Source organism: Alligator mississippiensis, chromosome 12, assembly GCF_030867095.1.
Source record: "Alligator mississippiensis isolate rAllMis1 chromosome 12, rAllMis1, whole genome shotgun sequence".
Lineage (NCBI taxonomy): Eukaryota > Metazoa > Chordata > Crocodylia > Alligatoridae > Alligator > Alligator mississippiensis.
In genome coordinates this window covers 59,602,559-59,618,963 of record NC_081835.1, presented here as the reverse complement: position 1 = coordinate 59,618,963, position 16,405 = coordinate 59,602,559, and the positions used below count along the sequence as shown (strand labels likewise).

The 16,405-nt window shown below is 44.0% G+C and overlaps 1 protein-coding gene across 4 annotated transcripts in view; it reads right to left on the bottom strand.

Moving 5' to 3' along the window:
• Positions 1-286: 286 nt before the first annotated feature.
• The window catches only part of NUP214 (nucleoporin 214), a 58,335-nt gene continuing 42,216 nt past the window's right edge, over positions 287-16,405 (bottom strand). The window contains exons 30-36 of one of the 4 annotated variants that reach the window (XM_006260013.4): positions 15,852-15,922; positions 15,078-15,234; positions 10,432-10,581; positions 7,339-7,510; positions 2,319-2,461; positions 1,164-1,188; positions 287-530 (exon numbers count right to left, since the gene is read on the bottom strand). In XM_006260013.4, the coding sequence (XP_006260075.1) occupies positions 497-530; positions 1,164-1,188; positions 2,319-2,461; positions 7,339-7,510; positions 10,432-10,581; positions 15,078-15,234; positions 15,852-15,922 (752 nt within the window). In that variant the 3' untranslated portion in view covers positions 287-496. Of the gene's footprint in view, positions 531-1,163; positions 1,189-2,318; positions 2,462-7,338; positions 7,511-10,431; positions 10,582-13,951; positions 14,083-15,077; positions 15,235-15,851; positions 15,923-16,405 lie in introns of those variants that run through there. The other 3 variants (XM_014603807.3, XM_014603809.3, XR_002086479.2) reach the window with 3 other exon arrangements.

The following is a 16,405-nucleotide window of genomic DNA, read 5'->3' as shown; positions in this document are numbered from 1 at the left end:
GCGCAAGACCAATGACAGCCCTTCAGTGGGGTGACTGTTTCCTCTGCATTTACAATTAACGGGCCCCAAAACCAAGCCCCGTCCTCAATCGGTGACTCCCGGACTTCAATAGCAGATGCACTGATTTTCATCCAAATTGAATCTGGCCAGTCTGTCTTCTCTCTCATACAGGCATGGAAAAGAGACAGTCTTTAACAGCAGCTCTGCTCAGGCTGAGAACGATATAGTGCAAGCTTGGCTTTACTGAATATGTGCTGGAAAGACTCCCCCACACAAACCAAAGGGAGGCAGATAAAACAGTTTTAATGAACAGACATCATTACAACAACAGACAGACATTCTTATAAAATAAGCATTAGGTGTTTTTTTTAAAAAAAAAGATGCCAGAGAATCTGCACTTAGAAAGAAAGCTGTTCCAAGGTTTGTACACAAGGAGTATCCACGAACAGAGGGGCTGTGGCAAGGCTCAATGCAGGAAGTGTGACTCAACATCTTCTCAGCTTCTCCAGCCGCTAAACCCAGAGGAGGATCTGTGAAATCAAAAGGAAAACAGCAGTGAAAGCGAGGGTGTCGTCTCTTCATCAAGCTAGCAGATATCTAAAGCTTCTTGGAACTTTCCCATCCATCAAACACTGCCAGTGAAAGCTTTTCAGAGCATGCGTTGGCACTTCTAGCCCTTCTGACAAGCTCTGAATGAATGTTCCAACTTTCACTCAACATATAAAGTTAAGTTGGTACAATGTTTTAAGCACCCTGCTTTAGACAACCCAGCAACTAGGAGCCTTGATTACAGCACTGGTCTGGGAGTCATTAGAAAGCAATAACTCAATTAGATCAGGCACGTGATCTGGTCTCGTCATTGGTACAAGTCCATTATTTACCCATGCTTATACTGTGCTCTGATATCAAGTACTGTATTACTGAAAAGGGTCTTATGGAGGATTAACCACACAATCAGAGAAGTCAGTCTGCATAATGCTATTAAAAGGAGAGAGAGTGCATGAATGAAGTCAGAAGCCTCCTTTTCTGCTTTAAATATTCTGTTCAAATTCACATTTTATTGAGATTTCCAAAGCTTCCCTTCAAACATCATGCAACATTTCCATTCTTGTTTCTTTTTTATTTTAATGAAAATCAGACACAAAGCAGTAATGGGTACTTACGTGTTAGATGATCCAAAGCCAAACCCTGAAAGAAATGCAAGATTAAAAAGCATTGTTAGAGGTAGAAAGACCGTGCATGACACATATTAAAGTTCCCTTCCCATTTACCACTGTAAGGCTAGAGAAAGGATGACAAGCAAACAATAGTAGTTGAGTTTTCACTGAGAAGGAAAGTGGCTTGTTTCAGTTTGCAAGAAAAGGCTCTTAGTGCTAATCAGCTGCCCTTTCTCGTTAGCAGCCATTACACACAAGGAGCACACAGCTTGTTCATATTTCCATGAAAATAATGCATAGCGTTTTTTAAATGGTGGTGCTGACTTATCCAGGAGGGGGACAGCAGCCGGCCAAATGGGTCTATGCGCCTTCTTAACAACTGTGTCCTCAGCTTGATGTAAACCACTGTAGCTCTACTGAAAGCAATGGAACTACAACAATTTATGCCAGCTAAGGACCTGGCTTTAGGGCTGTGGTTCAACTCTGCAATGTGGATCCCTTTGAGGATAAGCTTTGCAGTACTGTAAAGATGTTAATTATTCCATCTCCTGCTAAGGGAAGTGGATAAAAATTTATTCCACAGAGTAAAAGCTCAGAATTGAGGCACACGGTGAAAAAACTTGACTTGCCCAAATGCCACATGCAGTGATTCGGTGATAAGTCTTCTGAATTTCAACCCTGTGGCTCACTTCCCCAAGCCAAGGTGCCTTTTGTCACGGTTTGGACAAGCAGAAGCCAGGACACATCTAAAAATGGGTTCTACTCTCTCTGGCAGAACACAGAGGCAGGTCAGCCCTGCCAAACTCCATAAGGCAAGCCAGAGCAAGGGGCGCTAAGAGTGCTCAGCGTGCTGGATTATGAACTGCCTCTGTCCCCTTGGACTGGTGAAATCCCTATTAAGATTTCTGGACCCAGATCCACACCTGAGCCTCCATCCTCCCAAATCTGAGGCAAGAGCAACCGAGTTGTCCCAGCTGACAGGAGACAGCACCAGGCATTGTCAAACAGCACAACACTCAGGTTCTGATCCTGGGCCCTTCCTCTTGGTTAAGGACTGGAATAAGGGTCACAGCCGAGTTCTGCTGAGAACACGCAACCGGGGTCTACATTTCCCCCTCGCTTCATTCTACGACAGGGACTGCAGTTTAGAGCTCCTCGTACCTCCTCCACCTGACCCGAAGCCAGAGAATCCACTACTCGGCGTGCCAAAACCAGTGTTCTGTTGGGACAGCGACCCGAACGTAGGAGTGTTTTGATTTGCCAGAGTGCCAAAGGTTGCTGCGTTGTTCGTGGTGCCAACAAAACTGCATTGCAAAGAAAAAACACGTATTAGTAAATGCATGCCATCACCGGGTACAAAAAGAATGATGCTCCAATGACAACAGTGCCCACACTAGCCCAGGGCACCCCCTTTATTATATATATAGCATTAATTCTGAGAGAGTGGCTTTGGAAAGAACAGCCTGCATAGAACAACTGTCTCTTTGCTCAGCTTCTTTCCAAGACCTAGAGCAAAGGCTCAGTCGGCATAAAGGGGAAAAAAAATGTTGAGCTTAACACATGACCAGCAACTGCGGTGCATTTTTAGTGCCAGGAAATCCCAACTCCAGCCACTAAGTGGAAGATACTAAATTACCATCACCACCACACAGTACTTTTCATCCATCAAGCTCAGAAATGCTGCATCATTATCTCATTTCACTGATGGGGAAAACAGAGAGGTTGTATGGTGTGCCCAAGGTCACACAGCAAGGTGCACAGCAGAGCTGGCATTCGGGACCCAGGCTCTTGAGTTCCAGGACTGTGCAAGTCGGCTCTCAAACTCTCCTCCAATCTTCCTTCCTTCCTTCCTCTTCTTGCTTTATTTTGAAGCATGCATCATTCTGCTTCCTTCCTGAGCCTCTTCACCTAATTAACACTGGTCTCTTTACCTGAGACACTTAAACAGAACAAAAGGGTGGCAGGGAGGGGAAGCATTGCCTCTATGGATTTTGGAGAGGTAGTTGGTATTAAAAAAAAAACAAACAAAAAAAACACACTAAAAAACAAACCCCCCCCCCCCTCCCCAGTAATCGACTCAAGCTATATATATGGAAATTGGATCCTCCCTTCCCCACCCACCCCATCCAAAACTAGCATTGTGGAGGCAAACATTTCCTTTTTAAAAATAACCCACCGCCAGCACGACACATTAATGAAATACCAAGATAATTCCCTCAATGCAACTCCCTCCCCTCCACCCAACGTCCTTCTCCCAATTTTGTATGCTATATTTATACTCGAAAACAAGGGGCTTATATAGTGCTTTTGTATCTTGAACAGAGCACAGAGCAGGCATGAGCTGTTCAAGTTTCTCGTCACCGCATTGCCAATGCACATGCACACCGACGAGTCACACCGCCAGCTACTCCAGCCAGTGTCCGCTCTTCAGCAGACTGCCAGTCAAGTTAAATGGTGTGCTGGTTTCAGGAGGCCGACAAAATATCAAGCGAGAACAGGCCGAGCCAACTGCATACTCCTTTCAGTTTTGACTTGCAATGTGAATCGACAAAGTTAAAACCCTTCTCCATCCATATGCATCTAGGGTGTTTTTCTGAAGCATCAAAACATCGGTCTCAGAGAGACAGAAGAGACAGGTCTTGCAGAACTGCAACGTACAAGTCACCTGTTGAAGGAAGTAAATCTCTGCCTTGCTAGAGACAGACGATGGACTCTGCAGGCTGTTTCTATATATGGTACTAACTACAGACGGGCCTTTCAGTGTCTTTGCATTAACACTTGTGCTCTGGTAACCACTTCACTGCACCTCGACTTTGATTCTCGACCTGTATAGTTTGCAGATGGCTTTGCCTCCGGACTGCAAGTGAAACATGGTCTGTTCTGCTTTTCCTGGTAATGGCAGAAGAACATTTTTGTTTCAAACGGGGGAGGAAAAGGCAGCGGTGATTGCAAACAGCAGTTTTTTTCTAATGATTATTCTTCATCTTCTCAGGACCTACATCTCTAGCAAACAACTCGTCACTTTGCTAGCTATGAAAGGAACTCGAGTTTAAATTTAGTGATGAGGAACTTGCGGTTAAACTGACTCAACCTTTCAGCTCCTACTACAGGCAAGTGCCTTTTGAAAGAGAACGTAGAAACTAAAAGGTACGGAAAAAACAACACTGGTTTTAAGCCGCTGACACAGACTTCTGCATTTTAATCAGGCTTTCCAGTTTTAGAAGTGGGGCCACTGCCCCTTCACACTTCCACCCATTGCTCTGGTTCTGACCAAGCCCCCTGCCCCACCTCCAGACTCCTCTCATGCATTTCCAATGGGAAAGTGAGACCTTGGAGAGCCCTGACAATGAAGCTGTGACAGCAAAGGCCTGCTTCCTCTAGAATTTAAGGCAGTGGAAAAGTTAGCAGGCTTCAAAGTGAAAAATTGGCTTTTGCTGCACTTCAAAGTGATGTAACCAAGGGTGGCACTAATGTGTCAGTTTGCAGAGTGCTCCAACAATGAAAGAATTTCATAGGTAATCCTGGCTCTAAACACTTTGGGCGAGTACTTACTGGGGACTTCAGTTTTCTGACCCTGGTCTTAGTTCTCCCATCTCTTAAAAAGGGATGTCCCCCAAGCCCCCCATGCTGCACAGTTCAGCTGTTGAGGGACATACAGGAGAAGGGACCCAATGGTACTCAGCTGTGCTCCAGAGACTACACTTCCTTAGGACTTTAAGGTGAGATTCATACAGCCAGCTAGGAAAGCTAGATGTTCCTTCTCCACCGCCACCTTTTCCTCTTTTTTGGGAACGACAAATCCCTAAGCCAATTCAGAACCAGTCTAAAGCTCTAGTCTGGACTATATGGGTGTTTATACACGTGCTCTGGAAGTTGTGGGTGGCGGGGGAGATTTAATTAGAGCACCCAGAGCATCACGTGCATCAGCATCCCTGTGCTGAAAACTGGTGATGGGGCACTTTAACTAAAGCTTGTCGCACAAGCCGCCATTTTTCAGCGTGGGGACGCTGATACACATGACAATGGGGTCTGCTGAAGTGCACTAATTACCACACTTCAGCAGACTAGATTAATCGAGTCTGCTCCAACGTGCTGTAATTACAGCAAGTCGGAGCAGCTTTGCTATAGGCGCCCTGTAATAGCGAAGAAAATTCTGAAGAGGTGCAGAGCTTAAACAAATGCCCGCCTCCCCAGTCTGCAGACTCCTTAAACAATGAATCTCATTGAGGTGCAAATTGCTCCACAAGTTGTTTACTTCAAACCTTAAGGATGAGGTGTTAAGCTTCAGAGGGGATGACATTAGCTATTATCTGTGCGTGTTTTCAATACAGAACTCTGCAGCACAATGGCAATTAGAAGTTAGGGCTGAACAGTATAAATTGAGTTTAACATCAAATGAAATGCTATTCGTACAATATTCCTCCTCTTTGCTTTGGTATTTTTAGCTTTTCTGAAGAGGTTTTCCAGGCTGCTTCACCGCCCTACCCTGCCACACAATGCAGGGGCCCTGCTGAAGCATCTAGGGTGGAGACTGCCACAAAGAGCATGGGGTGCTGGCAGCCTGCCCGTCCCCACTTTGGGGCCAGAGCAGAGAGAACCACCTAGTTCATGTTGGGAAGCTCTTAAGGGGCATCAGGAATGACAGCTCCACTCTGAAACCAAGAGATGCTTGGAAAACACCCATGTGCAGATGAAGCAGCTTTTCCACAAGGCCTTTTTATCTATCCCACACAATTGCTGCGCAATGTATAAGCAGGACATGAAGGCACTTAGGTAGCTTTGAAAGCCATGCCAGGCTGAAGGTTTTGCACCTTACAGGCTAAGTGAAATCAGAGATGCATAAGCTTTCATAAGCAGCAGTTTACTTCATCAGATGCTAAGCAGATTAAATCAGAGACGTATCTGATGAGGCAAACCGCTGTTTCTGAAAATCACAATCACAGAAAATGCGTGTTGGCAGGGACCTCAGGAGGTCACCTCTAGTCCAACCCCCTGTTCAAAGCAGGACCAGCCCCAACTAAATCATCTCAGCCAGGGCTTTGTCTAGCTGGGTCCTGAAAACCTTCAAGGATGGAGAATCCACCGCCTCTCTGGGTAACCTGTTCCAGTGCTTTACTACCCTTCTAGTGATAAAGTTTTTCCTCATATCTAAACTAACCCTCCCTTGCTGCAACTGGAGCTCATTGCTCCTTGTGCCGTTATCTGCCACCATCGAGAACAGCTCAGCTCCATCTTCTTTGTAACCACCCTGCAGGGAGCTGAAGGCTGCTATTAAATCCCACTTCGGTCTTCCCTTCTCTAGGCTAAATAAGCCCAGTTCCCTCAGCCCCACCCCATCAGTCACGTGCCCCAGCTGCCAAACCATTTTTATTGTCCTCTGTGGGACTCTCCAATTCGTCCACATCCTTTCTGTCCTGGGGGGACGCCCAAAACTGGACACGGTGCTCCAGATGTGGCCTCACCAGTGCTGCACAGAGGGGAATAAACACATCTCCTACTAATGCAGCCCAGCATGCTGCTAGCCTTCTTTGCAACAAGGGTACAAAGCTTATGCATCTCTGACTTAGTTAGTCCATAAGGCACAGATCTGCCCTGTCTTCTACCAGTTGCAGCCCTAAGTTGCAGGGCAGAGGAGTTGCTGCTTAGCACAACGGCTGCTTCCCAAGGTTTGAAGCTATACACTCGTTGGGCAGAACATGGAATAAAGTGCTGTTTGTTCTGGAAAAGATCCTGGTGCCACAGACAGGCTCTAAAAGGCCAGGGCAGGTGAAAGCACTCCATAAGCCATCTCTGGCTGAGATGGGGAACGAATCTCTTTGCTGGGGGCAGTCAGGACTCAACTGGAACACACACAAATAAGTTTGCAAACAAGAAACAATTCTGCACTCAGGCCTCTGGGCTATACAGCCTATGTCATCCACATTGCAAGGTACCAGGATTCTGCCATCTGCCCTCAGTAAAAATCAAACCTCTGCCATTCTTGGAAGCAGGGGGAAGAGCATGTAAAGAATTGCAAGTCCTGGTTTTTAATGTTTTCCTTTACAAAAGGTTGTACCAATGAGGTGGTCTGTGGCTCTGCACTCCATCCTACTATAGTTGCTCGACTTTCAGAACCTCCTGGACACAGTATCAAGCAAATAAGGACGCTGGTTTGCAAATCCTTAGTTTCTGGTCCACTTACCCAAATCCTCCGGCGCTGGCTGCTGCTGTACCCTCGCCGAACACTTTGCCTCCCGTCGAGCCCAGAGGGCTTGAAAAGGTTGGGGCTGCACCGAATGCTGGCACCCCTCCAAACCCAGGGGATCCCCCGAAAGTGGGAGGGCTGCCAAACACTGGAGCAGCACCGAAGCCACCTGAGCAAAACAGAGGCAAAAAAAGGGACAAGAACATTAAGCAAATGATAACAGAGAAAGAAAAAAAAAAAAAAAAAGAAATGTTAGCTTTCCAAGCAGAAAGGCTCTAAACAGGGTTGATACACCTCCTGACAAGTGCACGGCATTAGGCTATGGAAGTGGTGGTTGCAAAGCTTCCAAAGTACCACGCGTTTTGTTATGAAAGGCAGAGACAGGAAAGCTCCCAACTGCGTGCAGAGACCAACCCAAAGGAGCAGAGACCACTCAAGGGAGGGGTACAGTTTGGGCTGCTGGAATAGCTGAGCACAAATTTAGCCCGATACAGGCGATCATTCATAGATTTCATAGACATTAGGGCTGGAAGGGACCTCGTGAGATCACTGGGTCCAGCCCCTTGCTCAAAGGGCAGGAAGTCAGCTGGGGTCAGGATCACCTCAGCAAGATAAGCATCCAAACGTTTCTTGAGAGCATTCCTTAGACAGCATCATTTTTCAGTTGAACTAGGTTCCAGCAGGCACCCAACAGGATATCCACACGCACCACTCAAAGTCCACAAATAAATATTCAGGCTTGCATGATGCAGTAAGGCATCCTATCTTACTTGCCTCATATAAAAACTCGATATTTGAATTGAGAGTTAGCATGTATCCATGTTAACTGGATTATACTGGCATAAAACACATGGCAATAGATTGCAGCCTGATGCTTTTCATTTATTTAAACAAAAGTTCATGCATCCTTCATCAGTCAACTTGCTCCCCCGACAGCGAAAGCTTAGCTTATGCAGAGTTAACCCCTCCTCCCCAATCAAAAAACCCTGTTAACATGAATGATACAAGCTACAAACATTTGAAGAAATCTACACAGAGAAACAGCAGCTGAAAAAAACTCCCTGCAAAGGCCGGTTCCACTGATACTGTCACCCCAATATTGCACCAGGAAACATTTTAGTGTGGCTACATATCTGACAGGAGAGAGGGGTTATACACAGACCTTTCAGATCAGGTGCATGCTGTGTTGTGTACAGAGGATTAAACATGTGGAAGAATCCCCAGTGCAATAAGATTTGCTCTGCTCTGCATATGATCTTAAGCTCTGTGTTGACAGGGGTACTTGATCACCTCAATTAACATGCCTTCAAAGGGCTTGTTTTACTGATCAGAAGCCAAGACACAAAGATCAGGATTTGTCACAGAAATCTGTATGACCAAGTCAAACTGAATGCAAGCCTTCTGCATTCCTGCTCGGTGTTTTAACCACCTTCTCCTCCTATAGCCTCTGACTCTTTCTCTTGGATTTCTCTATTCTGCATTCAACTCTACCAACACCAGCTGCTGGTTTATAATTGGCTTTGTGAAATTTGAAGGACGCTTGCTTCTGTTTGACTAGGGCTGATGTTTGGGATAACACGACGCATTTTAATACCCTGGGTGAAATTCCAGTGCATGCCAAGGTAATGGATACTGTTTGGTTGTAAACACAAAGGTCTGGAAAAAATAAAAGCTAGGGCTGAATTATTTACACACAGATCAGATATCCTGTTACATTTTCTTCCTAGAGACACAGGTCTGTATCTAATACGTTGGAGCTCAGACCTGGAAGGGCTCTCTTGCGTACTGGATGCTAACAAACATGAAAAATGAGACGGCTGGCCAATATCTAGGATTAAAACAGAACAAGAGAGCTTGATTTGCTAAGGACCGTTCTCTTTATTGCACTAGACAGGAGAAGAAGCCACATCATCTTTTTATGGTGCTGAACGCCTTGAATTGGAGCAGGAAAGAGTTTAAAGAGGGCCCGCAGTAGCAAAAATGCCTCCTGCAGCGACTTGTCAGCAAGTTCCATCTTAAGATTGTCTTTGACATTGAAGCTAGCAACGGAAAGGAGAACATCTCAGGTAGTAAATGAAAAGAGTCATCCACTGATGCCAGCCTCCTCCAATAGATGATAAATGAATGGAGGAGGCTGTCTTGACGAGTACAACATTCACCCACGGGAAGCACTTAAGAGAAACACCAGAACGGCTATTGGGGCTAGCAGCACCACAAGCGTTACGCTCAGCCTCCTCGGTAATACAAGAGCACAGTCAGAAACAGCTCTGAGGCCACCCCCATTCAATAGTAATCACGCAGTAACACTTCTGTAACGAGATCCTGAAAGATCCCCGTCTCCAACTCTGGCTTGGTAAAGGCTTTTTCTGGGGAGGGGAGGGTGATGGACACATTTGCCGTAGCACAACCCCAAGCAGCATGGGTATGCATCATGGGAATAGTCCAATAATCAAAGAAGGAAGCTTCCCTTTGTCTAACACTTTTGGGCTCTTTTTTTTTTTGGTAATGAACAAGACAAGCACCGTGCTGTTTGGGTCGAAGTGACATTGTATCACATCATAGTCATCATTCATTCATTCATTGTTTTCACTGGGAAAACACACAAGGAATATATATATTTATATATATTTTTGCAAGATACCCAATACTTTTCCTAAAGAGCATAAACATAATCAACAGAGCAGCACGAGAGATTATAGATTTAGTATTCACTACAGCTCAGCCTGAGGAAAGAGAGAAAGGGCCACATGCCAGTTAGGTCAAACTGATTTTAAAAGAACAGATCTGAGGAAGTCATGACGTAGATGTTCTGGGGAAGCTTTCCCCATCATAGCAATGCTACACATGAGCCTGTGATCGATTAAAGACAAAGGTTACATAGATTATAAAATACTAAGGCTTGAATTTGAAGCTGAAATTCTACCTTCTGAAGCCCTTTTTAAAATAGCTGGCACTATAGGTTGGATTATTATTCAGAGCCAATACTTATACATATATTTAGGGGTGGGACTATAGATTTCTGACTGCTGGGACATTTCTAAACCTTACAAGTAATTGTGGGTGTTCACAGTAGGTTTGTTAATACGATACCTGCTTTGGTTGGACTAGAGAACCCAAAACCTTGAGATGCCACACTCCCGCCTCCAGAGCTGAAAGTGCCTGTAGGTTTCTGCTCTCCAAAAGTTGAGGTACCATATCCAAAGGTTTTGGCTCCACTGTTTCCAAATAAGCTAGAGGTATCTGGAGAGATGAAGAACACTTGTGAAGATCTCAGCACACCACATGTGAAAGCAAGCCTCCTTTCTATCTCTCAGCACATCACAAATGTCCTATTCAAAAGTGCATCCTATTGAAGGAGACCAAGCCTTTCCTGTTCCAACAGAGCTGGATTCAACAGGATGCTAGTAGCCTCTTTGTTGTCTTATTTTTCAGTGACAATAAATCTAGAGCAATTACTGTTATATCCATTTTGGAGAAGACAGTGCATGATTTGCTTTGCAACATTCTCCACTGCAGTAATTAGAAGTCAGGCTTTCAAACTGGAAATTATGGTCACTGTAAAATGGCCCTTCCTCACACAAGCCTACTAGCTAGATGCCATGCATTTCAACTACACATTTTTAATACTTTGGGCAAGAAGATGTAGGATTTTTTTTATTGTTATATGGTCTAATCTGCAGGACCTGAAGTTCTATCTTCTACCAGGCTGCACCGTGTGTGTCTTCTGCAATCTGATGACCCTGTAGGGACAAAGTACTTTCCTGGTAAAACATTTGTCTTCCCTTGGCGTCAAGCCTAATATTAAAGTTATGGAGGGATGAACTGGCAAGGATAAAAATAAAGTTGGTCTTTAGTCTTGGTGGACCATGATGATTAAGATAACAAAGGGAACAGACTGCTTCTTCCAAGTGTTTAAATGATCCTTTTAGCAAACACTGAAGCTTCTTTTCTCTTCCCCTACCTTCCACCCCTTGGCTATTGCTTACCTTCCTTTCTGCCAGCCATTCAGGGCTCCCTATGCATGAGAATCATCTCCTGCTACTTCTCTACTACCTCCCAATTTGCAAAGGAAGGAGAATAAAGCACCCAAGGCATCTCATTAAAGGAAGAATACAACTGATAAATAATTAAGCCTTCCAACTCTGTTTAAATACAGATGTACCTATTACATGCTTCTCTGGAGTAGTCTGTAGTGGAGTCATGTATAAGATTAATGGTAGTCCCCCCACTGTTCCTACTGATATCCAGCATGGGCAAGCAGTTTCCTAGGGTATAACCAAGACCTGCTAGCACAGATTCAGACTAACAAATTTTCAGTTTGATAGTTCTGCATTGCCCCAACTTCACATTAATAACAAAATCCCAGGCCAAACTTTCTCCAGTTCTACCAACAGAAGGTCCAGTTTAAAGTACTGATTACCACTCCCTGCTGTTACTCTCACATTTTCTCTCTTAAATCCTGCCTAGCTCCCAGCCATCCTTATTCTACTTCTTCTTTTAAGGTTTCATTATTAACAAATTCCTCAAGGATGAAAAGTCACCTTGGCACAAAAGGGGCCAACATAAAGACCACGTACAACATGGGCCATCAAAACAAAGGTGGGCCCCCAAACAGGATGAAAGATAAGTCCCCAGGTCAGAACGGCCTGTACGGGGATAACATGTTAGACTAACAAGGCTAACCACCTCTCTACGGGGTTAACACGGTTACTGTTGTAAATAATTAAATAAATAAAAATCCAAGCCATGCTATATATGCTGTTAAGTGCATTTCACATCCTTGACAGCATCTCTGTAGATTCAATGCATTTAAATCTTACTGTTTCTTTGATATCACCGCTTGCATGTGAAAAGTGACTTAAAGGAATAAGAGATTATTCAGAATGCCAATTATTTCGAATGTTTTATACCCTTTATGTAGACATTCTTTAAAGGAGGAAAACTAGAAAAAAAATGGTTCTGCACTCATTTCTGTGGACTTAGTTAGGTACTTAGCTCTTTGTATAGCTAGGATTTGTATAGCTGGGGCTATGGATCTAAATTCTCCCGCAGGGAGGATACATCATCTCTATCCTCTCCGTTTTCTCTAGTCTGCTCTCTCACAGGCTGCTTAATTAGTCGACAGTTGTATTTGTTAGTATAAAATATTGCTAATCTAACCTAAATGTTTGTTTTCTATGAGAATCATTTGGTGATCTTGAGCTCTAGAGGCAATATATTTCAGCTTTGGCATTAAAGAGAAAAACGGCATTTAACTCCACTCAATGGAGAGGTAAATGTGGTATTAACTGGTTCTGTTCGAAATAGACTTGCCTTTGCAGGTGAAGAATGTACGACTGTCTCCTAACGGAGAGAGGCAGTTAACTACATTAGCCTGAAGTCAGTCAGAAGCCAGGGTAGATACTGCTCCTTTATAGTCCAACTAAATAAGAGACGGAGCGAGCAAGAGAAAGTGCAAGCTTTCATGAACCTAAGTTCACGTCACAAACGTTAAAGCCTCCAAGTAGGGAAAGGATCCTGCTTAGACAGGAGCAGTTGAGGGATGCAGTTAGACAAGTTAGACAGGACCAATTACAAATTGTTGTAAATACCGACCTACATGCTTATACAGGCAGTCCTCGACTTACAACGTTTATAAATCGACACCCTGTTTCAACTTTATGACATCAGTTTTGACTTTACAACGCTTGATCCGATGTGACGCCATGCCACGCCAGCGAACGAGTTCACTGCGTCACCCATCTCCCTGGGGAACATCTGTCCAAACTTCCTTGGACACCTTCTTTAAAAAAAGCAGACAAGACTCCAGAAAACCCTGCAGTTAAGGCTGAGAAGACTCCAGCCAAGAACCCTTCAAGAAGTCCAGCAAAGTAACCTCAAACAAGCCCTTCCAAGTCAATGTGATTGCTATTTACAATATAAATGCTATAATACTCATCTATAATTGATTGAGTACAACATTCTGGGGTATTTTTAGTGAAAATAGGGTATCGGGCCTTGGTTCAGGAACCAATCCCCCATTTATAACATGGTTTCTTATAAGAAAATTGGTTCCGAATTACAACGTTTCGACTTAAGACTTCAGGAACCAATTGTGTCGTAAATCTGAGGACTGCCTGTACTGCATCTACATCATATAGTATCTGAGCACAGTTCTGGGTATGAAGATGAAAAAAGAATAGTTCCCTCTTTTCCTCCTGCTCTTTCCCAAAGGGCAACTGGATTCAGCACTCTGGAGTCTTCATTCTTTTGACTTTCTCAACACTGAAGTGTTACTGAAAGTTTTGATCCTGCTGACTAGTGGCAAGGATCAAGTTATCCATACAACATCTTCAAGGACTCACCAATCGAAGTGAGCTTCACTTGCCAGACAAACGCTCTTTGTCCTTGAAAACAGCTTCAAGCCTGTATGGCAAGCAACTCTATTCGGATATTGTTACACCTGTGGCAGAATTAGTCTTTAAATGGCCTCTGTACTTCATCCCTATGAACACAGAAGCTCTGCAAAGGAAGATTCCCAAACCTGTCCTCCATACCAGTCAGGAGCAGGTCTTTACACCAACCATTTCCAAACTCAAAAGTACCAGCTATGTCTGTGTAGGACACCTACCTGAGTTGCTGAAGAATAGGCTGCACTCAAGAGGTCCAAATCAAACCTCTCCAGAGGGCCGCACGGTAGAGCATGCCTCGCTTCTTCTCACTCCTTTTAATCACCTTTCACTGTTGTGCTCAGACACTAACCTGCATATATATAAATCTCAGATACAATCTCTCTATACTTTAAACTCAAAACCTTGCAAGATGGAAAGGGCGGGACTGCCTGAAGTTACATCTACATTAGAGGTGACATGCTTTAAACTAGACCATTGTTTTAAAATGGACTGCAGAGGCAGTCCCAAGACCTGCCCAGAGCTTATGCAGTTGTCCTGGTTCTCGATGTTTCTTATTCGGAGTAACCCAGAATATGCACTTAGATGTAGCATCTTAATAAAAAGAGATGCAGCTTCCTGAACAAATGGTGGAGATGCCAGAGTTTTCTACAAGGTCTGAAGGACTCTGAAGCCCAACTCACACGTTCTGAAATCAGACAATCTGGCTCTTTGAATTAAAAGAAAAGAGAAAGGAAGGTTGTACAGAAGTGTTTGGGCCCTGACTAGTCAGTAGATTCATATGTTGAGTACATCTGTTGTTTTTAAGCACAGTGCTGATGACTGGCTCATATATACTGCGTGTCTCTCTCTGCGCTAAGATACCATGAGTGAAACAGGCTTTGGTTCTCCTGCCATTAACAGCAGGACATTTAACCACAACCAGTTTTGTATGTTGACACCTCTACCTACAAACTGGCAGCTCAAAGATTTAAAGAAATCAAAATGACAGAAGACAATGGTATCATGTGGGGCTCCACATTAACACAGCAAATGAAAAATAATGAAGGCTTATAAATTAGAGATTGAGTTCTAAGAACAACTGCATTTTGCTATAGGAAATTCCTTCAAAATATGCACATGCCTTACATTTCCCCCTTCTGTGCATCTCTATCTGGACTCTTGCCCTGTTATTTTGCCTAAACCAGAAAGGCAAAGTAGATGTTCAGAGAAGTATGCACCATCCACATCCGCCTCTGTTGCCTAGGTAAGCATTTCATACTAATGCATAAATTACCCAAGGAACAAGCCACCAAGCGAGCCGAAAGCAAATGCAGTACATTTTATATTCTTCTTTTCTTTACTTACTCTGGGAAGTTGTAGATCCAAATCCTGCACCAGAGGAACCAAAAGGGTTCTTATTGGCTGCATCCTGGCTTGGTTTTCCCCCCAAGCCACTGAAGAAACCTACACTTCTCCCACCACTGCCAGACCCAAACAAGCCTCCGCTGGAAGAGGATGGCTGCTAGGAAAAAGAAAGGATGTGAGACAAGAAAGCAGCACAGGTCAACAAACATATATACTCGTGGTTGCTTTTTGGCTGGCCTAGTCCCATTGGTAATAGGTATGAAAGGGAAAGAGGAGCTCACAGACTCCCCACCTCATGCCAATCCTAAATAAGTGAATGGTTCTTCCATACTCGTAGTGGTATAGTATGTATACAACCTTATCATCTGGTTTGACATACAGTGTACTCCCTGCAAACGCTGCTGAGGCTGTACATTTTTGCACCTAGCCAACAATTTTATTTAGAGCTCATGCACCGTTTCCTGGAGCTAATGAGTAACGAGTCCTAGTTACTAACTTTTGTGCCTATTTATACTTTGGATTGTGGTGTTGTCTGCTTCAAATGGCCCAGTGTGGCACAAGAAGAATCCAGGCATGCATTAGGATGCCTTTTGTTCAGATGCTAGGCAAAGTTTACCTTGCCTAAGCAAGTATCACCAACATGGTAACTGAAAACTGTCCAGGGCTGTATGTAAAACAGGATCTGGTCTGCTAGAATCAGGCAGAGCACTCTAAACTAGTGTGTTTCTGACCACAGTCTTCTACCACATATGCCGAGACGCACGTAATCTTTACCTGGCCAAAGACGGTGCCTCCAGGGCTGGCTGCCTGCCCAAACACAGAACCTGTGTTGCTGGAACCAAAACCTGTGGAGAGGAAAAAGGGAAACAATGCTCCAATATAATCCCACCCGGCACTTTTCTGTGGTATCAGAGAATAAAAAGGATAAATCATAAGCAATGTAGCAGCTCCCACACACACGCACAAAAAGAGCACTTCATGACGCTTCGGGTTCGACTGAGTAACACTGATGAAGTTATCACTCACTAGCACCGGGGAAACCAGGTATAAAGAGAATCAGATTTATCCCAATGTATGGTTAGTATAAAACTTGAAATTATATTTATCCTTCTTTAAAAGCCTCTTCACATCACATTTTAAACTAAATACCCTTTAGCATCTGAAGCTGTTGCTAACAATCCAAATGAACTTGAATTCTGCTAACATCACTGTAATGCTACAAGCTATGAACAAGTATTGTAGCATTTTGATTTCCCTCGTGTACAGAGGATCTGAGCTGTTACCTAAGGATTCCCATTAAAGATAATGAAATGTTTTGATTAAAAAGA